This window comes from Scophthalmus maximus, chromosome 14, assembly GCF_022379125.1.
Source record: "Scophthalmus maximus strain ysfricsl-2021 chromosome 14, ASM2237912v1, whole genome shotgun sequence".
Lineage (NCBI taxonomy): Eukaryota > Metazoa > Chordata > Actinopteri > Pleuronectiformes > Scophthalmidae > Scophthalmus > Scophthalmus maximus.
Genome location: NC_061528.1, coordinates 5,722,578 through 5,747,290, shown reverse-complemented (window position 1 = coordinate 5,747,290; position 24,713 = coordinate 5,722,578). Strand labels below are relative to the sequence as shown.

The 24,713-nt window shown below is 44.4% G+C and overlaps 1 protein-coding gene across 6 annotated transcripts in view; it reads right to left on the bottom strand.

Moving 5' to 3' along the window:
* The window catches only part of nalcn (sodium leak channel, non-selective), a 57,527-nt gene that overhangs the window by 18,364 nt on the left and 14,450 nt on the right, over nucleotides 1–24,713 (bottom strand). For all 6 annotated transcript variants that reach the window (XM_035604378.2, XM_035604370.2, XM_035604376.2 and 3 more), the window contains 5 exons: nucleotides 15,458–15,589; nucleotides 14,263–14,430; nucleotides 10,983–11,174; nucleotides 9,378–9,515; nucleotides 8,751–8,825 (listed from right to left, as the gene is read on the bottom strand). In XM_035604378.2, coding sequence (XP_035460271.2) covers nucleotides 8,751–8,825; nucleotides 9,378–9,515; nucleotides 10,983–11,174; nucleotides 14,263–14,430; nucleotides 15,458–15,589 — 705 coding nt within the window. The remainder of the gene's footprint in view (nucleotides 1–8,750; nucleotides 8,826–9,377; nucleotides 9,516–10,982; nucleotides 11,175–14,262; nucleotides 14,431–15,457; nucleotides 15,590–24,713) is intronic.

Here is a 24,713-nt window from a genome sequence, read left to right as displayed (position 1 = left end):
GCTCGGAGGCACGCGACCGCCGAGTGGCCCAATGGAACAATGGGAAAACTGATGACCAGCCGCCTACAACGCTGCTGTCCACACACGCACGTGGCCGCGAGGATGCGAGTACAGTCATCTACAGTTTTTACCCGTTCAGACATCGGAGCACGCCACTGACAGGGAACAGTTGTGTGTATGCGTGAGAGTGTGTGTAATTGTAATCGTGGCGATAGTATTAACACAGCGCGATCCGACTTTTTGCATATTCCATCATTCAGCATCATTTTAAAGGAATTCGTGCTCTTACAACAATCATATCCATGCTCGTTTTCAATCTAAACATTTTAAAAAGGAAAACTGTAGGTACGGTAGGAATCTCAAAATGTGTGGACACTTTCATACATCACCGACCTACTCTCTTTCCACGTTCTCTTAGGTCTTGGTTGGTTTCCCCTGGCCTCGGGCCAGTCCAGCCGTAATGCCCAAGGTTGGGAGACCGGAGAGCGAGTAAGCCGGGTCACCCTCTCCTCTCATTAGCCGGGTAATGAGCCGTGCCGTGGAGCTGCTGTAAAGCCGCACAGCCCATAAACCTCTGATAGCTACCTCCAGCAACCCAAAACAACTGCGAGTACTATTAATACCCCATTATCCCAATATCCAAACCCACACAGCGTCCAACCGTGAGCAGTTTGGGGTTCGGTTCTGGTGTTGGGGCGAGGCAACCTGGGCCTCCTGGTGGTTAAGACTCATATCTAGTGTAAATGTAACATCCCTTCATGTGGTTCCCCCCTCCGTCTCCCCATTGTTACCCGTCTTTCCCGTTGTGTCCCTGTCTTTACCTCTCTATCAATAAAGACGAAACATGTAAAATAGAGTAATATTAAAACTACGGTTGTGCGTCGTATGTGATGGGAATAATTCCTTTTTTTTTTTTTTAAGTAAAGTGAGTTAAAAACATCCACAGTGTACTTGAGCACAGAATCTGAGAACAAAATTAAGTCCAAATCCTTTTAAATGGATACTACACATTCCTTAGTATGCCTCCATATGAGCCTTTTCCAATTCCATTATTTGGTTTTGTAAAATCTGGTTGTTGCAATTCCATGATCCACTACGTGTTTGACAAGATACGTACAACAGCAAGCTGTGAAGAAATATAATCTCTGATTGCAGACAAGTGCAGACACGAAAGCCCAAAAGATTTAAAGGCAACAATATTTCATACAGATGAGACGTTTCTGTGTTTGTGTGTGCCTGAGTAATTTCAGCGTATGTGTGTTATTGCTCGTTTTTCGTGCATGGCAGGGGCACAGTGCCCAGAGCGTCTTCCAATACAAAACTGAAGGTGACATTCAAAAGATAAGAACACATTGTATTGGGATTCTCCGAGGGGCACACTCTTTTATTCCCCCGCTCTCTTTCGCTGTCACCCTCGCCTTTCTTCTCCTTCACTAAGTCTTAAGTAGTCCTTTTGTCCATTAAATCACGTAAAATGGAGGGCAGGCTTTCGGTTTAATTCATAAATAATGAAATCCTCGGCGGGAAGTCACAATCAAATCGCTCCGTGACACATTTGATCCAAAAATAATTGTCCATGCCGTGTCGATTGCCTTTTGAAATATGATGGTTGCGGCACCGAGCACACAGAATGCACATGCACAGACACCCCACCCCATAATGCACACACACACACGTACGCATAAGAAATGAGAAGAGGCAGGTGTTATTTGGATAAGAGAGCCCTGATCGTGTCTCTGTTACCACGGTGACAGTGTATGTTCCTGTCACACCTGGGAAACAGTGGCCACTCATCCTAAACCTCATTTATGCTCAAAGCAAACACCCCTCTTTCTCTCCCTCCTCCTCCTCCTCCTCCTCCTCCTTCCCATTTCCCTCGCCCACCTCCCTCGTGTCCTGTTTGATCTCTCACAGACAGTCGACGCCAGATCGCAACTCTGCCCGGCTGACAAATGTGGAACAAGAAGATAGACACTATACTCGAGTCGGTTTGACGACCACACGCTGTCACCGCCACGCTTCTTCTCCACGCCGACTTTGACGAGCCTGATGAGCCTGGTGGGGGCAAACATCCGATTACCCCACTGTGCCACGTCACGCCCTCTGCCCGTGGTCCGTGGAACTCCCCGCCGTGTTTCTTTGAGGATGCACATACGGTGATGAGCCACGTCTTCACAATGTATCTGTTAAACTGTTGATATACTGGGAATCTGAGGGAGTAGTCACACCACAACGTGGACCTTCGACACAGAGATGCACAGACACACATTTGTCTGGTCCATAAAACTTGAAACAACAAGTAGTATAATTCAAATTTTGCAGAGTAGGCCTTGCACAAGATGGCGTGGTGTGGTTAGATGGCGACGCGTCACAAGTGCATCACAGCAGTCGGCTTTTTCCAATCACTGAATCCCTAAAATGACGAGGTCAGATAATCTGGGAATCTAAAATTTACCCCAACAATTATCCTTCTGAACGCCGCTGCAGGGCCGGCTCTCGACGGGCTTCTGGGCGCGCGCACGCACGCACGCACGCACGCACGCACGCACGCACGCACGCACGCACGCACGCACGGCTGGACCCGGTGGCATATGAACCCAGGAAAAATAAGAGAAACACATTTGTTATCGGTGTGAACTCTCACAAACCAAATCAGCATTCTGCTTTTAGAAATGATTCTGATGTGATTAGTGCATCTTTCCTTCCTGCAAAAGGAGAATTAAATTGTTTTTTTGAGACAGATTCAGATAGTGATACTGTACTATCCTTTTTTTTTTGCAAACGGAAATATGTTTTGTGAGGATTTACAAAATTTGAGCAAGGACGTGAATTTTTCATTTCAGGTCTTAATACAGAAGACTAGGAGAGCTACTCCAAAGTAGCAGTGGTCGCTTAGGTTAAGATTAATTTGTCTATATATAACTATATTTGCTTTTGATTTCAAGAGTCTCTTAACAGCAGGCTGAAAACCAGTTAGCACAGATAACTTTTTCTTCCCTACCGGCTCTTTATTTGAGTCAGGACCTCTCGCTGGCTCCCGTTCTCCATCGGCCTCCGCCACTCCCTCCTCATTTTGTATTTCTTCAAACTAATCAGCTGTAGACCGGATTGTTTAGCATGTTTCATCATCACCCAATGTGTATCGGTGATGAAAGTCCGGCCAGGGGGCAGGAGAGGGCAGGTAGGGGGACACCGACGGATCCAGTGAGGAAGAAAAGGTACTATACTTTCAGCCACAGTGGTCAATGCAGGACAGAGGCACCAGAACAGCTTCACGATCGTCATGCACTCACACAAATGTGTGCATGATCATGTGAAATTTTGATGCGCACACCCTCAAAATGGTGGTTGCATATGCCCTGATTTGTATGCATGCATTTGGTAAAAAAAGACTGCAGATGAAAGAAACTTAGCTTTTAGCGCTCTCTTTTTTTACCCGCTTCTGTTTAACAATTTCCCAAATGTGACTCATCCACCTGGCCTCAGGACCTGTTTGATTGCACACATTTCTACTCTCACACACACAGAAATGCAAAAATTGGTGCGTAACCCAAAACACACCCAGATTTATCACCAGTGACAGTTTACACACACACACACACACACACACACACACACACACACACACACACACACACACACACACACACACACACACACACACACACACACACACACACACACGCTAACATTATCATCATCCCTACCCTTAGGGGTAAACACCTTTTTTCTATTTAGTTGATGTCTACCGGCACAGATAAACACCCCCCCCCCCCCCGGTCCTGCAGACAAGCTCTGTGTGAGGGAATGATTTGCTGAATGGAGCCGGGCCATCAGTCTCTCCAATCACGAAAGCCCAGCGACCTGTGACACCGACGATGAAGGCAGAACAATAACAGGTGGCAGCAACATCCAATAGACAAACTCTTATTTCAAATCACATGTCCATTGGCCATCCGTTGCCGTTTTCCTTGGCTTGAAAAAGGAGTACCCCCCTCTTAAGAATAAGCTCAATGAATTTGGTTACAGTAAGTTACAGTATTTTTTTTTCTTTACCTGCAAATGGTCATAAAAAGCACATACTTGTGATGTGTTGCTCCAGCAATAATTTCATACGCCTAATCTTATCTCACCTACACAAATGGAAAGTAAAATCCATAAGCATCTCCACCATGAAATCATTATAATTCTTCGTAATATCCATAACAAGATAAGATTTTTTCTCACTGTTTCAGACTTCTTAATGTTTGTATATGTAATATATAATAATAATAATATATAGCTAAGTTTAAATGTAGTAATAGTGTTGGACTTAATATTTTAAAGCTCTTCCAAGTATCACATCAGCCATGAACAGAAACCCACATGGGAGTGTGGGTGTGTGTGTGTGTGTGTGTGTGTGTGTGTAGGGAATGGTAGAATTGGGTTGTGTGTGTATGTGTGTGTGTGTGTGTGGGGGGGTTCCTACTTCCTACCTTCCTTTCTGTTTCCCTCCGCTGTCTAACTTTCTCCTGTCCCAGGCGTCATTTCATTAAAATTTTCTCGGCAACCTAATTTCACGCAATAAATGCATTATCCTAATCAACATTGATGAGTAGCGCACGCACTGCCGCATGCGCACGTGTTTGTGTGTGTTTGTGAGACATAAAGACATGGCCGTTACGTCTGTGCTCCTTGCTCATCAGTATGGCAGAATGAACCAGTTGCAGCCCTGCTCACTCTCAATTTACCAGTAATTAATACACACTCTTATGTACGTGTGTGCTGTGTGTGTATGTGAGTACGTACGCACGTGTGTGTGTGTGTTCGTGTGTGAATGAGTCTGTGTTGTGTTGCTGAAAGGCAATAACTCACACGACATTAAAAGCCACCAGATATCACAGCGCAGCAAGCTCACTGTGATCTGCTTGATCACAGTGTGATTACCCACAAGGCTCTGCTTCTTATTCTGACATTTCAATCTTAAAACGGTGAAAGAAAAGCCAAATTGAGACGAATGGTCTGTCGAGGCCGACAGCTGCAAGTCATTCCCCCAGAGGAGGCTGGCCTGCAGTCGGTCTACAAACGATGCCGAATGTTTTTTGGCGACATGCCTTACTGATCATCGTCGACGGACATAGTAGTACACACACACACACACACATGCACGGCGTGGAATGACAGCAGCTTACGTACACCTGCCCCGCTGACGACACGATGACGACCGAACGGCGTTGCCTGGTAACCCGCCATCATTACTGATCTGCTTCACTGATGCTCCACTGAGCACAATATAGGCAATAATGGAGAAGATTAAAGTGTGTGTGTGTGTGTGGGAGTCGGAGAGAAATATTGCCACTAACATTATTGAGCAGGAACTCAATGTAAAAGGCTTTTTAAGTGTGCTCTTACAGGTAGGTTTGATGTTTATGTCGCAGTTGCCGTTGTCGACGTCAACAGCATGAGGTGATTCTTTACGTACCAGCAGCCAAACAGACTGATTTGGCCTCCGAGGTGTGTGTGTGTGTGTGTGTCTTTCGTTGCACGTAACGACTCACGGGACGGTTCTTAACAGGACGCTGCTGACCTTTTTTAGCCCTGTAAGTAAAATGAATTCCCACAACGAGGTCAGTCAAAACTATTCGGCTGACTGAACAACATTGTCCATGTACTGTATAGAGGGGATGGCTTGAGAGAGGAGGCTAGAAGGCCGAGTGCTCCCAGGAGTTAGTCAGTGAACTAACTGTATGAAGAGATCTTAAATCAATGCGGTAAAAGCAAACTCAAGCACAACTGTATCTTTTGGGTCCGGCCTTAAATTGATTTTAATTTTATTATTTATATGATTGTTTTTTCATTGTACTCCCTTCAATACATCTATTCCCTCTTAGGTTTTTTATTATTTAATCCACTTTTTTATACATCTATTTCTAGTCTATAATTATTATAATATATTTTTCGTTTAATAAATTCAGCCTCTCGTGTTTCCTCACAAATTTTCAAAGCACTTGATTGACTGACTGGTCGATTGAATAAATACACACAAAAAGAATGCATCACGTGTTGACTGCGTGATTATTATTCGAAGTCAGACAGCATTGTACGACAAGAATATGAGGGACGAGACATGACCTTGGCATTGACAACAAACTGTACACAGAAAAAAAGAAAGAAAGAATGGCTCACTATAATCCTGAATAATTGTGCCGCGCAGGCGGGCAGGGCCTTATTGCTCAAAGCTTGACTGCACATTTGAAATGTCATTTCAACGTGACACGTGTGCACACACCAAAGACACAGACGCACAAAGCCGCCACTCGAACGCGTGCAGCCGCGCACGTACTGTGTGCCGGAAGTCTTTCACGGAGGGCAGCGAAACACAATGGCGTCTGACAGGAGCTGACATGATTAGCCGTTTTTTATAACCGGATTTTCTGACAGACATGGAGCACGATAAGGGATGTCACCAACAACCTAAAAAAAACCCCCACCAGTTTCTCTCAACCCCCGACACAAACTTCCCACCACCACGGCTTTCCCCCAAAAACACACACACACTCCATCCCTTATTTGACTTCAAATTATACTGAGGCAAAAACTGTATAATTTGCATGAATTCCCCCTTTAATAGTTTACTCAGATTCAATTTGTCGTTCCATTATTTCCAAATAATTTGAACACAGCAACTGTGCGTGTGCTCGGCCGACTGTGAAGAAAAAAAGGATTAAAAAAAATGTCCCAAGGGAAGGGAATGCACATGGGCTCTTTACGCGTCAAACTGTCACTCTGAATATCGATCGATATCCATAATCCATAACCAGAAACACTCGTGGAAAGGTTTTGAGTTGAAAATGTATAGGCGTTACTATTTTCTGTTTCTCCCTGTTTAAAAGAGGTTGCCGTGGACACTATTAATAACAAAACATTACCAACTCAATGAAGTCATTCATCACACAGCGGGCAAACGTAATAGGTTTGTCTCATCTCTCGCAAACCCCACGTGTGCTTTTTCTTGTAGGAAAGGTTGGACGTGTCATTGGGTTTTCACCATGTTTAGAGGAGCACTCCCTTGTGCGAGGGTGAGTCCCCCATCTACGTTCTATTTAAAGTCGGTCCCTGTATCCTGTGATTGAGGCTCCTGTAAAAAAGGCAATTTTACAGTCAATGCACCTAATCACTCAGCTGTAGGTGGGAAATAACCTGTCCAGGCGTGCTGGGACCTGCCAGTCGGCTCTGGGTACACACAGTCTACAGTGTTTTTGAGTGTGGGCTTGGTGTGTGTGTGTGTGTGTGTGTGTGTGTGTGTGTGTGTCGCAAACCTGTTCATGCTGGTGATCCAACAACAGATTAGTTAATTTATGAAACAAGGGGGGAAAAAAGGAAAAAAAAAATAGAAACAGAAACTGACCAGGGGTTTTCATTTCATACATTCCCCTGTACGATAAAGGCAACACTTCATTTGCGTTTGATGCGGGAAACTGCTTATTAAAGTTCACCCGCTGAGCAGCGGCTGGCGCGGACGCCTTGTTTGTATTTGCGTGTGTTAAGTGCCAGCTTTCTCACACAACAGGGTTTTTTGGTTTTTTTTTACTTCTCTTTTTTTTTTTTTTAAGTTAATTGCCCACTTACTCAACCCTCGAGAGAAAAGCGCCAAAAAAGGTGAGAATTAAGACATTAGTCCGAGCCCTGCCCAACATGTGGGCACATAAATCAACCCTGCTACTCGTCCCCTGGGTGGCAACACAACGTGTGCAGTAGCCAAGCCAGCAGCTCATGGAGAGAATTATTATTTCTTTAAATGTGTTGCAAGTATACTTTGATGTGTTGTATGAATGAGATTTTTTTTATACTGGGATTATTTACTAAGTGAGGTACTGATTAAATAAATGGGGCAATTATGTCAAATCTAATGCAACTTTCTAAATTCAAGAGGAGTTGAAGCACTGGGTGTCCAATGCTTCTAACCAACCGCTGCATACGAGTTATTTGAATTACGCCAACTGCTCATCTGAAAAAGGTCATATATATAAAAACAATAGCAGATGCAGAGTAAACGATGAGAAGAGACTGAAACAAATGCCGTTGTCAAAAGGAAATATAAATTTTGGAAGTCACATTTGTTGTCACATTTCTTTTGCATTTTAACGCGATTGCGAACAAGGAATCGATAGAAATCAACAATAACAACTTTCATGCGCTCAACTCATGAAATCAAAATACGTATAAAGTGTTAATCGCTCATTGATATGTAACAAAATGTACCCGGCCGGTTTGTCAAAACATTGATCTCTAAACCATATCAAGGTATTACCACTACAAACCGCTTGTTGGACTGTCATTGATCTGGATTATTCTTATAGCATTATGAACTTCATCCCCAAAAAACATCAAACTTCTAGAAACCTTATTAAATCTTTCTTACACTTTCCACTCCACTTTCTCTGGCGAAGATTTGGCCTTCGTTTTTGATTCACGCCGATTGTCAAATACATCAGCATTACCTTGTTTTAATAGTTACTATCATGTAAAAAATGTGCAGATTTTTCAGTACTTGGGCTGAAATTGAAACATTGCAGGGGAAACTGAGATAGCAAGATGCAAATCTGCTGCACGAGGTGACCACCAACCCACACAAACCTAAAATCTACCAGATATTCATCAATTCTTTACTTTGGAATCTTTCTGCTGCACAATATATGCAAATTAACTATCAGCAATCACCATCTTGGGAAAACTATTATCAATGTGATCAATTTGCATGAGCTTCTTACCTGTTTGAGCTTCTTCAGGTCTTCATCCAGCTCCAGATTGTCCAAGATCACAGCCACAAAAAGACTGAGCAGAATCTAGAACGCATCGAGAGGAAGTGCGTGAGAACGCGAGCTGTGCGCGCGCACACCCTACTATGTTAATGTGATTATCACGGTCATAACAGATAGGAAAAAGTAAGACTAGTACAAAGCACAAAGTCTGCTCCGTAATTGCATTTGCTTGTCCTGTCCTCGAAGACATCCTGTCTGTCTGGATTGAGGTGTGAGTCATCCCCGAGACTGTCTGTGCCGTCTGATCGCTCCCCATGTCATGAGGGCCAAACGCTGAAATGTCAGCACATATTACGCCCGCGAGTCTGATTAACTGTGATTAGATGTACCACTTGAGAGGACACCGAAGGGACGGGGGGCACTAATTGAATGCATTGAGAAAGCAATTTGTGTTTCCTTTTGTCACTTAATTTTTCTCCAACCTGCTTTTACTAAAACAAAATAAAAAAAACCAACAGATTGGGTTTGAATAAAATACCGTGGTAAATACGCCGTGTGGTAAAAGCCCAAAATGTCAAACAGGCTCGTCAATTCACCCCGACTTCTGCATTTGAAGCGGCACATTGAGTTCCTCACCAGCGTCGCGAACAGATGGTAGAGGATGAAGTAGATGGCGACGACCGGAGCCCACATGTGACCTACTGCCACCAGAGTCTGGTCCATGACGTCTACCCAGCCCTCCTGGGTTAAGATCTGAAACATGGACATGAATGCCTACGGGGAGGGGAAAGCACAAGATACGGGGGAAGTGAGAGCAGGCCAAGGGCTACAGGGCCACTGAGCACACCCGTGGAAAAAGTGGAGAGAGAGAAAGGGAGGAAATTACACGGACAGATTTGACATGATTTTTCAGCGGAAAAGCGAATATCACACAGCTGATGCACGTACCACCCCTCGTACCACCTTGCCCAAGCTCGCCTCTGTGGGATTTTCAAAAATAAATCAAGAAGAGCAAGAAAGAGAGAGACCCCCCCCCCCCCGACACTGCTGCCCTCTTGTCTACTTGGTAGAGGTCAGACGCAGGTGTAGAGAACAGCCAGCTGGAGTCAAGTGGCACTTCCTCCTTAGAATCTCACCGCCAAACAGCAGACACCCCCCCCACCCCACTCCCACACCTCCTTCCCTCACTCACAGCCCCTCCCACCTGCTACCCATGCCCCAGCCACCGTGGATAAAGATAAACCCAGCAACAGGTCTGCCCATCGGGGAGAGCGCCAAACATCATTAACTGTGATGTGTGGGTGACTGTGTGTGTGTGTGTGTGTGTGTGTGTGTGTGTGTGTGTGTGTGTGTGTGTGTGTGGGGGGGGGGGGGGGGGGGGGGGGGGTGTCAGGCAAGCATTATGGATGGAGAGAGAGGGTAACACAGCATGCAAGTGGCATCTGTTTATTAGCAACCCTTCATGTCCCGCTGTGTCTGGGATCAGTAAAAATGTTGGAAGGGTAAAAAAAAAAAAAAAAGAGAATTTTTAAAGAAGAGGGAAAGATGTGGCTAATGACAGAGAAAGCAGCTCACGAGCACTTAGAAATCAAAGCAGGTTCCGGGTCTGCCGACCCACCACGCATCAACATCGTCAGCATCTGGAGACTTTCCCTGTTGCTTTTCTGAACGGCTGCTCGCATGGATTGATGCAATTTTTTTATTTGGCGCATTTCATACACATGCCTGCCTGTTGCGACTGGAATGAGAACAAATCAATTTCAGGTAGTTTCACACCGGGTGCGTTGGTGACAGTTCACTCAAAGGTGAAAACAACACTAAATTGAGAGACTCTTACTGCGGAGATTCCCTGAAAATGCTGGTCTAATCAATTTAAAAAATGTTCCGCACTAAAATCAAGGTTAAGAATGTCATCCAAATGAAGTAAGGGCGACAATTATTTGACGTGCGGAAGAAGCTAATTACAGTTAAATGACAGACCATGAAAAGAGCATCGCGCTCAGCAAAAGCTTACCTGACCTCAATAGAGGATTTTTCTTTTTTACAAGCTGTGATTCATTTAGGCAAAGTTTACCTTGAGAAAAAAAACACAAAGAAATATAAATGTGTGACCTAAAGAATGAGGTGTAAAGGTTAGCTCATCCTCGAAGAAGCCTTTGTAAATGGACCACTTTCACTTTTGCTTTTCAAAAGTATTCAGACTGCTCTCTGAGTGACGGGCGAAGGCGAGAGGTTTCTCACCCTGGGGAACGTGGTGAATCGGTCCAGCTCCTCCACAAAGCAGAACATCTGCAGGCTGATGGCCGACATGACGATGAGCAGGCTGGCGGTGAACACCACCAGGCTGCCCAGTTTTTTGCCCGGGCCGAATATCTTGTACACGAAGTCCTCCAGCGCCGGGGAAATCTTAATCAAACGCACCACCCGCAGCACCTGAGGGGGGCGACAGGGCAGAAGGCTTGTGTGACCATGGTTTTGTGCTTCACATGTTGGTCTTTGGAGCAGCAGTGTAGTCCACACCAAGGGAAGCGAGAGATGCTCTCAAGAGAGTTTGAGATACATATCAGATTCATAGAGGCAAACATATAGAACCCCATTGATTACATATTGATTTTGAAAGAGAAAATATTGACCGTGACCCAGTGGTAAAGGTGCAGTCACCTGCTCTGTCAACAGGCTTAGTGCTGAAATTGCTCGTGGTGACAACACGCCCCGAACGGCGATGCATCTTGGTCAGGCTTTGATCGGGGATCTGGAGAGTGGCTAATGATCGAGCTTCACACTGCGATGGCCCAAAGATTTTTCTCTTCAGAATCCATCTCAAATCCATACGAATGGCTGTTCCTCGTTTCCCAATACACAGCGCACACACACACACACACACAAAAAGACAATGCGGGATGCCGGGTAAAGGGGGAAACTAGAGTCAACGAATACAGTAATAGCGCTCGCAGCACGATGACAGATGGGGGTGGGAAGACACTACCGCCGACTCCCGACAGCCCATGATGACCACCATCCATTTTATAACAGACAAAAGCAAACCATGATGAGAGTTCACAGAGGCCATGGAAGAAAGAAACACTCCCCCCCTTATCTATCTTTTTGTCACAAGCCCAAAAGGCTTTTACACACCGGGGTCATGATGAATAAACAAGACAAAGAATATTTCACATGGAAACTATTCATACCGGCAGCAATGACACTTTCTCAATATAACATCTGAATATTTTCTCTGCAAGCTCGTTCGTCAGATTATCTTTCGCATCGTCCGCTGATGATGATCGCGTCCTCCGTTCCCCGTTATAAAAGATAGAGAAAGAAAAAGGAGAGGTTCCACTTTCTCGTACAATGTTGCTGTGGCAAAAATTTTGGGATGTCAGTGGGACAGAGTGAAGTCCTGCTGGGGGGACGCTGGAGTCGCACTTGAGGAGGCAGGGAGGACCAAATATCCTTTTGACCCAGAGCAGCATCTGGCAGTCTGTCTGAGGTAAGTTGTTGTGCAGGGCTATAAGCTTTTTGGTTGATGCCTTTATTCAAAGTGCGAAGGCTCAGACAAATCAACCTCCTAGTACGGGAGTATGTCGCTTTATCAACATGTACAAGTCCCCTTCGCATTTGATAGAATTAAGATCACAAGAAATCATCACAAATATAGTTCAATGTATCATTACATGAATGCTGTTATGACTGAGACACCAAATGAGCAGCGCTCTAATCACATACCGCCATGTCCTAACTTCCTTCCTTCCATCCCTTTTGTTTTAACCTCGAAACTCTGGATCATTGTTTTCAACATAAAACAGGAAAAGACGAAAAATAACCAATAAATGTACTAAACGTTATATTTGCTTCTACTTCTTAGCTCTTTGTTGTGTCACTGTTTTAAGGAGAAAAAAACCTACCTGGATTGAGAGTGTGAATGAACAATCTTGAACATAATCACTTGGTTGTGACATGCAAAACACGTTGACTGTTACCGCAGGTTATCCCAACCACAGTTCAGGCTCAGGGCCAGAGCTGCAGAAGGTAACACGATACAAAAAACTGAATGTTGTGGCATGGCCGAATCAAAACCTTGTTTTGTTCTCAAAGACTATTTTGTGTTGTCTGCAACCGGTGACGAACTTTACCCCAAACCTCTTGAGAATGTCTTCTGGGCAGCGCTGCGAGGGCTTCTGGCTCCGGCCTTTTGCGAGACAAAGCGACGATTTGCAAATCAAATTTGCACAATGTGTCAAATTGATGCTGTCGCAGATATCCAAGCCAGTGTTTGAAACCTATATTGACCACAATTGGATGAGTGCATCCCCCGCGCCGGATAGAAACTTCCCAAAAATTATGCAATTTCCAGGCTCTCTGAAATGAATAAATCGACTGAACGGTCACGTCACTCGGCTACTTATGTCATTGCAATTCGGAACACACGGAGAGACAAGTGTCAAGGTGGGTTCCTCTGGCTGATTAAAAATCATTCCGCCGAGGATTCGTGTGTCAAAGCTGTAGGGCTCTAAGTAGGCCTCCAAAGCATGTGACATTTTGTCGAAACTGTAACACAGTTGGTGAGGCTAACCTTTGGCAGTGGTTGGATATAACTAAATAAAGAAAACCCAGAGACAATCAATGACTGCTTGGCCAAGTCCCTTCCCCTATGGCTAGGACACAATTCTGATTCCAGCACGGAGCCTTAAGGTTAATCACTTGTGACCAAATGTCACCAGTTTTTAAATGAGACCTTCCTGGAAAAAAACATCAGCGGTGGAAAGAGTGAGGAATTCATTCATACGAGTGCGGCAGTCAACTTCCAATGGCTCAAAAAAGTTCATTAGCTAAAAGCACACGACTGATTGCGTTTGAGAAAAGTGAAATGAAACCTGATGTGAGAGGGGTAGAGCTGCAACGAAAGAAAATTAGCTGACAAACTTATTATGTGTATATCTGATGGATGATATTCATCATGTCATTGACTTTTTACTTGCCCATATATTTCATATTGATGCATTATACAATACAGTTAACATACCTATATGTATACAAAAAGGAGCATAAAGAAATATTTTGCCTGTAGATATAACATGTATATAGCACAATCCTGAAATTGAATATTTGAGAAAATATCTTGAAATATTTAAATTTTTTTTAAGTGAAAAAACTAAAAATCTGTCAGAGAGTTAGATCACACACAGGCAGACTTGTAGGAAACAACCTAATATACAGACTAGAATAATTTAGTTCACCACCACTGGATACATCTCTAGGGATGTCAAAGGAATCACAAGTTTGTTACTTCCACCGAAAGAAGCATGACGACTTTCCCAAAATCGCTGTTTCATATGCAGGGCGTGAGAGCTGCACATTAATTCATTCAGAACATTATCATCAAAATAAAAACCACCAGACTACAACTCTAACTCGTTTCCCTGAATAAATCAACTGTAAGTGTTGCCCCCAAATATGTGCCGAGACTGAAAAAGTGTTGTAGTTAAACTCACTTAAAATCAATATGCACGTATAGCCATACCTGAAAGTAGGTGAACTGGGAGTGGTAGAGGTCGGGGTAGATGTGCAGCGTGGTGCCCACCACCAGCAGAGATTCGAACTTGTGCAGAGAGGAGCTGATGTAGCCAGTGAAACCCAAACACCAGATCTTCAGCAGAGCTTCCAGGTCAAATAAGATGGTGAAAGCAACCTGGGACGGAGTGAAGAAAATGGAAATGTAGGAGTGTTGGCGTTTACTTTCTGTCAACACAAACCTTTCTCAGCAATTTTTTTTTTTAAATTTCAGTGACATAGGTCAACAGTTGCTCATCGACAAAACTGCATGCAGAGGTAAAAACGTTTGAAATGTTGGAAATCACATATCTAACATTACTTATGTATTTGCTACACAAGAAGGTAAATAGAGTCAAAATGAAAGTGGTCAGTGAGTGTAAAGGATCTTTTTTTTTTTTTTTTTTTGAGCTTGACACCATAGCTGGGACTGGACATCAGGTTATATCCACAGTATTGGTTACATCAATTTTGATCATTCTGTTTTAAATCTGGCTCTGGCGATAGTTGTGCAGTGGCAAGTCACTGGAGGATCCGCCGCTGCCTTGAGCAGGCGAGGAGGAGAGAGCGCAAAAATTGTCACCTCAACACTTAAATGTCTATTCGCCCATTCAGCTCTTAACCCAGGGCCTCCATTTCCTATTTTCCCCTCACAGCCTTCACACAGATTGGAACAAATCTGCAGATCGATGTGATGACGTGGGTGGAGGCAGTGAGAGAAGGTAATAATGGTCCGTGGGTTTTTCCCTTTTTCTTATCTCCTCCATTCAGGCTGCATGTGAGAGAGAGAGGCATGATGGCTACGGGGGAAGGTGGGATGAGTACTTTTACATTCAAATTCACAAAATGAAAAAGAAACGATTAAATATACAAAGTCAACAAATGCAAATAAAACGTATATATCTTGAACACACTGCACAATAATCAATATGCAGATGTGTGGCTTATAAGATGGTAGACATCCTAAAATCACCAGTTGCATCATGCCTCATGGGAGGAGACCCGGAAGTTTCATTCAGATTATGCTGGATTAAACTTTAATTGACACACCACAGGAGATTACCAGAGGAAAAAAGATCATAATTTAACTTAATAGTTGGAATAATATTATACTTATTAGGGTTAGGGTGGCCACTTGGATTTGTCAGAAAAGAAACCAAACTCACCTCTGCCAGGTAAAACTCATCATAGTGCCGGCGGTGGTTCTCGCCTTTGTAATAGTTGCTAGCAGCAACGATGACGTCCACGGCGACCATGCTCAGGATGAACATGTGGAACACGGACGACCGCATCAGTTGCTGTGGGAACAGAGAGGTGTTCTGTTCAGTTGCAATCGATAGTAAAATTGCACACGACTGGCGAAGAGGGGAGAAGAGTAAGTGCATACAAAAGTTTAAAAAAAAGGCCATTGCTGTTTGTGTCCCGCCGAACTGGATCAAATTCAGCTTTGGATGTGAGCCAGCAGTACCATGATCGTGAATTACAGTGATGTCTGAGACCAATCATTTATAGTCTAATTGAAGGTGGCGACTCAGACAAGACAGACAGACAGGGACATTACTCTAAAAGAAAGAAAGACAGACGCAGATTGAAAAAAAATCAGCCTTTCCTTCGGTGAGAATTTGTTCTCCCCATCGACACAAGTGTTAAGTCTTCAAAGTAAAGGTCAGTGTAAAACCAAACAACGGCAAAAAAAAGACGATGACTATGGCTAAAACATTCGAACATATCTTTGCATTGTGTTTGAGTAACGGATTTAAAAAGACTGCACCGTTGTGCTTCATACTGAAACATGAACAATAATCTGTGATATATGGTTTTCAAAAGGCTAAAGATAAGGAAACTTAACAAATATTCCCCTGTGCAAAAACTAAATTGAAAACATTGAGGCTGGAGGACAGATGATGGACTATCGGGTGTTCAAAGACGGAAGATAAAAAGACGTGGTGGTACCACAAGCCCGGCTTCTTTCTTGTCGGGGTTGCTACCAGTGGACTGTGTTCTATTTTAAAAGGTGGCGACAGGCAAAGAGGGCCGGTAGCTAAACCGCATTAAATTCAAAGCAATCAGGAGCCTTTCTTTGGTTTGCTGTGAGAAAATACCCCCCCCCGACAACAGAATCAGCGTGCATTCAGAGGGCTGGAAACAAGAGGGGGGGGGGGGTGTTATTTCCTGTGGGAATAGCAACAACAACACGACGCGATGGAAACAATCATGACATTTTAGAAAGTGAAGGGAAAGTCTTCACGTTCGTTGAAGAACGTGTAAAAGAGAAAGGAGAGAAGGAAAAAAAACAGTCACACAAAACACGCGCTCCTCATTTAGACAAACGCCACAACTAGGCATCTTTTTCCATGGGAGACAATGCGACAGATGTGATTACAGCCCCCCCGACTGCATGTATGTGGAAGAACGAACAGCTTGTGAGTGGGTGGAACCAGTCGCCCTAAAAAAAGACGTGCGCGTGAGATTGGCGACGGGGAGGACTGAAAAAGTGGGGAAAAGAAATAAATAAATCAACGCGAGGAAGACTCCGAGCCCCGACGGCGAAGAGTCTTTTCGCGGCAATCGCCGGAGAGTTTCGCATTCGCCCCGGGAGAACGGGACCGCTGCCATCCGCCCTCCCACACACAAGACACACGCTGGCCTGTACAGACTTTTAAAGTCCACAAGGCCCCCGAAACTTCTATCGTGTTTCCTGTTTTGAAATGACGATGCAACTAGTAGATAAAACTATGGTTTAACTTGTGGGGTTAACTGCTAGTACTGGTTTCAGAGGGACTGCCCTCGCCGGAAAGGCGACGGCATTCGAACGTTCAAAACGACCTTTACGGTCACATTTACCCGACAAGGCCAGATTATTTTACATGTTGTCGGACAGGAGCGAGGGCGGAAGCAGCATGACTGTTAAGTGTCCCTGACGGGAGGTCAGGGTGGATGCTTTGGTCGACAAAGGGTGTGATGTTGACGTGTCAGACCACAGTTGGCATCCCATCTCCTACCTGTCAGAGTTTGTTCCCTTTTAACGCGGAACACAATCTCTCTCTAAGCGCAAGCGACTACTTGTGGTTGCCTCGCTAAAAGTGAAACTATAGAGGCGACGGGTCGGAAAACACAAATATGTACATTCTCATACGGCGTAGGGAACGACATTACCTTGCAAAAAGGTAGGACATGATGAGGAAACATTTGTCAGGATAGAATCTCTTGTTGGCTTTAGACCTTCTTGGCACTAAGAGACAATTCTCACTTCGATTGGTTGAAGACAAGACTTTGTTTGAGATTCCAATTATTAGTCTGTGCTTTAAAAAGCAAATGAGCTATAAGGAAGCAAAGTGTGCCCAAATATTATTTATATTAATCCTTTTGTACTTACCATTAAAAGGTACTCTGTTTCCTCACTTAGGTCTTTGGGCTGTATTTCCACAGGTCACTCGTTATAAACCATAGTTCACCGTCTGCCTCTAGCGCAGCTGAAAAAAGTACTGACGAAAAATAGAACCAAACCGGCCCACTCCTCACTTGTGGTTGCCATGGCAACCGAGGTCGAAGTCCAGACCCAGGACAAATATGACAACGGAGCCTCCGGCCGGGAGGAGAAGACGGTCACAACATCAGACCCATCGGGGTCAGGAGGTGAGAAGTCTTTCACGCAAGGACATAAGTATTGCATGTAATGTAACACGACTACGGTTAACGTAGGTTAATGCCTAAGGGCCGGGGACCCAGCAGGATCTACACACATGTACGTAGGTGAAGTGGTTTCATGAGTAATAACCTCATCTGGACATGTGGGTAGTGTCATGTGAGTCTATTTGGGTGTTAATGCCAAGGGCGGCCTTTAGAATGCGGTGGCATTACACCACTCATCGCTTTAAAAAAATGCTTCTGCTTCAGACATCTGAGGTCTCGGGAAACTTCCCATCACACTTACAGCTTTGCGATTTTATTCGATGCTCCTTTTCATCTTATCTCGTTGTCTCATCTTCGTTTTTTTTCATGAAACAGCACATTTATCTATGTCAAAAATGCAAATTTATACCAAATGATAGTTCAGACCAACGGAACGTTGCACCTTGAGCTGTTGGGGTTCTTGAGTTTTTTGGGGGGTTTTTTACAGAACATACACATATGCCCACTCACCACAAAGTGGTTTGGCTCCCCGACTGAGATTGGACGTGACAAAGCAGTTTGACATTTCCAGCAACCAGACGCTCTGCCCCATGGGTGTTTGGGCTGAAAAGAGTAGTCTGTGTGTGTGTGTGTGTGTGTGTGTGTGTGTGTACTGTATGTGTGTGTGGGGGGGGGGGAGAGTGAGAGAGATAAAGGCGGACTGACAGGGAACAGAAAGTACACGCTCGGGCATACGAAACGGTTGATTTTCTCAAGGTCCCGACTTTGCCCTTATTCTCTTGTCAGCTGTGAGGAATCAGACGGTTGAGAAAAAAGCTCCAGAGCAAACCGGAGAGCAGTGCCCACCGGTAACCTCTGTCATTTGGAGATGCAGTCTACACATCCAGCTCTGCCACAGAATAACCTTTAAATCTTTACCTCATATTCCCCCTTTTTTCCCCCCACCCTTAAGATATCGTGTACTTCACCACATAAACATGCTCCATGTCGTTGCCAAGGCAAAAACGGCCCGGTGCAGTTGAGGGCACTTATAAATGGCTTCGAGATGTCAGAACCAATCTAACAGCATCAATTGTGGGAGAAGACGGCTCTCCCCTGCCGCTTGATGTTTCTTAACTTGTGTGTCTCTGAAATCCTGGCCCACTTGTTTGATGCATGCTATTTATTTGCGTCGCCTCCGGCTGGCTCTTTGAAACACCAGGTGCTCACTGTACACACACACACAGATTCAAGTCAATTGGTGCATGCAGAAGCCACACTTTTGACGTTGGCACTCAGTCAATGAGCACTAGCATCATCTGCCTGTCTGATAAGAAAAACCCCAAAAAACATTCATTTCTAATACATGACAGTACATTTTGCAAAATGCAGCATGTACTCGGCCCTTATTTTTGGACTGCAGCAGGATACAAAATGAATATATGCATCATATGCATCCAGTGGCCGCGACCGTAAAACACGGCGGAGACAGATCGGCAGACTTGACAGACAGATGACTGCTTCCTCAGCGCGCCGTCTGTTCGCGCAGACTGCCGAGGAGGACAAATGCTCCTTTTCCCACTGATGGGAGAGTGTGTAGCACGTGTGCACACGGCTGGCAGGGTATTACCGCACTCACACACAGGAGCTGTCGCCAGCAGGCCGGGCCGCGTTCTGCCGCACACTGCTGCGACAGTTTCCCCTGTCCTGTTTATTGAGATTAGGACGAAACTGAGTGGGATTACAGGCGGCTTCGCTCGACTCGTCTCGTCGGGCTCCGCTCGCTCAGGCGCTCGCCGCGCAGAGAATGAAGAATCGGCGCTCCAACAAGGCTCTGCTTCGTGGTATTCACAGGCACGCCAATTCAGGAAATCTGCTGTGAAACTGCAAATAGGTTTGGTATATATCGACACAGTTATTTTAATCTGGAGCTCTTTCGGGTGGAGGAGTGGGCGTGGAAACTCTCGCTGGGTGGAGGATCAGACAAAAGTGGGAGCCCGTTCACTTATCGCGGCCCTGACGAGGGCACGCTGACTCATGTCTCTGGCTGGAAAGCAGGTCTTAATAAAACATGATGGTCTGCCCGTCTGCGCCCTCCTACTCTTAATAATATCTGCTGCGCCCTAGCACCCCTGCGTCCCGCATTGCCTGTCCGGCTCGTCCTTCCAAGTCGCTCGGCTTCTTTCATCTCAGCGTACGTCACTGTACGAGGACCTGGCCGACTGCCGTCTAGACCGGAGTAAACAATCTGATCCAGTCTCAAAGGACTGCTCGCATCTTTTTTTTTCCCTCTCCCTCTCTTGCAGCTGATGTTGTTTTGCACCCAAACACTTACATCTTCCCTTGCAAATGTCCCGACGCGACCGTATTTCTTTCCTGTCGCCTTCTTATATTAACATATTCTCGTGGCGATCATTTTCCTCCTCTCCTCCCTCTGTTCTCCGAGCTATTTCCTCCTTCAACACAGAGACAGACTGACCTTAACCGTGACACGTTGTGAGCAGGTGTGTGTGTGTGTAGGAGGTTTAAAATGATACGAGCGGTGACACAGGGAAAGATCCAGAGGTCAAAGATCGGTGGCAGGGAGGAAAGCAGGGATCCAGAGAATCAATAACCTCTGGCTTGGGAGGGAAAGGTCAAAAATGTGTTCCATTCATTGGACCTCAGGACCCCCCAGTGAGCTGCTGGGTTATCCATCACTCTGTATTTAGCTCTGTGACCACGGGGCTGGGACAGGGGCGGTAAGCAGCATTAGCGGCTCATTGGCAAAAAAAAGGCAATGCTAAATGAATCACACGATCCTCCTGGATCACAAGAGGTAGGTAGCGTTTCATCACAGCCCCCCCCCTACCCTTTCTTAGAAGTCATTTTCATTTTGATTATTCGTAAAGCGAAGTCTTTTATGTGAGTCTGTCTTTGTAGCATTTCAAATACTTTCTATTTTTCCTTATAGCAGCCAAAACTCCAATCTGCAGAGTAATTATGGCATTGTGGAGGACGAGGGGCTAATTAGTAGACCAGGTCCGTGGGGAGAGGAACAGGATGCTTCATTAACCTGCGCTGGTCTACATACTGCTGCCATGAGAGCAAGTCTGAGAAACCCAGGTAAGGAGAAGACCCAAAAATAAATTCCTGTTCTGTGAACAAATACAGAGCGATCAGAGGAATACAAATACAATGTGGCGGAATTGTCGAGACATTATATAAACGATGAATTATATTAATGAATGTTCTATCAGTTAACCTGTTAAATTTAAAGTTGGCATTTGCAGGTCGTAGTTAGAAACGCATATGGCACATCCATGAATCGAGACTCGAAAGAACTGACTTTTAAATTCTAATCCAGATCAAGAAAGTTATTTTCTGCACAAAAAATATGTTTTGCGCCAAAGTACGAATATAAATATATTTGTAATAAATTGCAAATTCATGAGAGAAATAGAAAATCTTGACTAACAACACACAAAAATACACACAACAATGACGTTTAAGGATGACGGATGCTGTCAAAATGGAAATAAAATTTGAACTATGTTGGGGATTATAACTGTAGGATTAGTAAAAACACCAAAAAGGAGGAAAAAAAAGAGATGCTCCTGCTTTGAGGGCTATTGTGGTTTGTCGCCTCTCTGGAGATGGAAGCTTCTTCCTCTCTGGCTCCAAAAGGAGCAGGTGGTTAATCAATTAGGTGTTATCTCTGACTGCTGCAGCCCGTTGGACCCAGACAGACCCCCCCCACACACACACACAAATGGATACACGTCAACACGGGGCCGATCGACAGGGTGACGGCGGGACACAAAGGCCCGACCGGACGCGTACAGGTGGTTTTAAAAGAGAAGTCCGACAGGTATGGATGGGCTGCCGGCGGGGAAACACACGGGCCCGCCAGTCTGCAGATAGCGCCCACCTGCCAGCCCGGAAACATTTTAATCATTTGACGGCCAATTACTCTGGAGCCAGGCAGAGCGGAACAGAAACTCACACTCCACTTCCCCGGCACTCGCAGATGGCCCTGCAGGCTGGATGTAAACTGCCTTGTCTTCGCCCTGCCCGTCTACGCAGCGAGCACAGCTCCATCCCGACGCGGGTGAAAAAGCAGGGGAATAAGGTTGTTTGGCGAGGCTTTACAGAGAGGGAGCCGGGGATATCCATCATTAATCAAAAAACGATCCCGCCGTGATATGACATGTCCTCCCGCGCCTATGACATCATGAGAGAATAAAAAAAATTGCAGAGAGAATAACAATGAAAGCCATTGTGTCCTCCAAAAGCAAACAGGGAAATTCGGAATATAAAACAGCCATTTCCTGCATAAAAGTTTACTTATCCTTTTTGTATTAGCTGGAGGGAGACTTGATTTCTAATCTTGATTCTCTTCAAAAGGTATTAAAGCACATTATGAGCTATACTTTAAATTCTACTTATTAATTTAAATTCTTACTGTGAAATTGTTTACAAACTGCAAATCTGACAAAAAGCATCACCCTTTGCAACAAAAATATGTCAAATCTGAAAACCTTGTCTCCTCTGCATGATCTGACCTTTGTAGTCTAGTTTGATCCGTTGCGTTAGATGTCGCGGTTCCCTGACACCAGCGTGAAAATTGAAATATTTTTCAGAGAGGTTTTTCATGGCTCTGACGTTCCACAATGCTGTCAGTCAGTGACTGTACGATGCGTGTCAAAGTATCCCTCAGTACTGTTCCCCAGCTTACACGCTACTTGATGATTATCTCTGCCTGATGTTTGACACTTCAAACATTACTTCAAAAACAGAATCTGGGAAATTACGACACCACACTTATATAACATAATATATAACTGTGTTAATTCCGGCAGAAAATGTCAAATAATCAACAATGCGACCGACGCGTTTCAAGAGGATATTGATCTCGGCTTCCGCGGCAGACAGTGACCAACATATTCTACATAATTAAAATCTATTATATAATGGGAATAAATCATCCATATAGATCTTTGGTCTAATGAAACCTCTCATCACTAGCAGCAGAAGCATTTTAAACGGATGTCGTCACACTACTGTGGTCAACCGGATGCCTGTCTGCAGCATATCATAAATAAACAGTCCGTCTGGTAGTATTTAGAGAGGAAGCGTGACTAGATGGGACAATTTGAAGAAGAATATGCCCCGTGTTCCAAGAATGTTCATACAGGACGGTTCTGCAGGAGAACATTTATGTCCAATAACAAGAGACGTATAGCACAAACTTCAAATTTGATGCTGCACACGTAAGTTCTCACACATCCTGCTATTACCACATGTAACTTACACCTTGATCTTTTCCTAAACTTAACCAGATGTTTTACTGCAATGTATCCTGAACAATATTATGGCTGCAACTAACGATTATTTTCATAATCGATTAATCTGTTGATTATTTCTCGATTAATCTGTCGATTTTTTTCTCGATTAAACGATTAGTTGTCTGGTCCATAAAATGTCATAAAATGGTGAAAAACGTTGATCATGTTTCCCCAAACCCCAAGACCCTGTTTTGTTTTGTCCACACACCAAAGATATTGAGTTTACTGTCATTGCGGAGCAGAAAAAACAGAAAATATTCACGTTTAAGAAGCTGAAATCAGAGAATTTGGATGATTTTTCCATAAAAACTACTTGATCAATACAACTGATCAATCAGTCATCAAAAAAGTTTGTGATACATTTGGTCATAGACTTCTAATCGATTAATCGATTAACTGTTGCAGTTGTAAACAATATATCAAACTTAGTTTGTTTACCATGACTATAATCTTTGCAAAACTTACACCATACAGTAATTGTCTTGCATTGGTGTTGTAGGAATTTAAAACAGAATCCTCAACTCGCATTGCTCTCGTCACCGAGCGGATCGCTTCAGTGTCAAGAGAGAAGTCCAACTACAAGCTGAGTCACACACCTGGTTCAATACAAAGATCTGTTGCTTCCTTAAGTCGCTCTGACACATTTGTTATCCTCTCCCACTCTCAAAACTCAATTCCACTGGCAGGGCATTGCAATAAATGTTGAGTGTAACACTGGACTTAGTATGAAATTCTGTATACTCCCCTGATGTCATTATAAAAAAAAAAGGGAACAATAAGATGTTTATTTCTTTCTATATTTCTCTCCTTCTGCAGGTGTTTTTCATGTTTCTGACCGGAGACATCTATCTCAACTTCTGGGCCACTGCCCGGAGCCCAAACGATCCGTGTGATGGGGGCGTGAGCTGTCCTGCGGTCTGAACCACTGAAACACGGTGAAAACAGCTCACCGGAAGTCTGCCCCACACTCTGCGTCCTCAAGGCGTTGTTCAAACTTCAGATAGTGCTGTGTCAATGAGAAAATGCAAAGGGTCTGCATCGGTGTGGGCGTGCAACTAAAGGTACCGGGGAGAAATCTACTTTGACTAATAATAATTATCCCTGAGTTCAAAGGTTTGGTGTTTTCCGTTATAACGCCGTAGAAAGTCATCAGGGTGGCAACCCTTTCTCCTGTTGGAATATTACAAGGTAATTTACATAACAAAGTAATCCCCCGGGGAATGTGCTTGAATGTATGACGTCATGCAATGCATAGATGCCGTAGATGACGTAATATTGCAGCAAAGGTTTTAGATTTTGCTGCTGGGCATCATTGCATTTTTGTTGTGGGGGTTTTTTTGGCTCCATGTTGGGACATTTCACTTTGTCAATGAAGTCTATTTGAAAATGAAAGCTTTTGTTGATCTCATCCTGGCCCCTAATGGCGCTCTCGATCAATCTGTTAACCCTCCGTTGTGCCGTCAGACGTGGTCTTCTTGTCGGC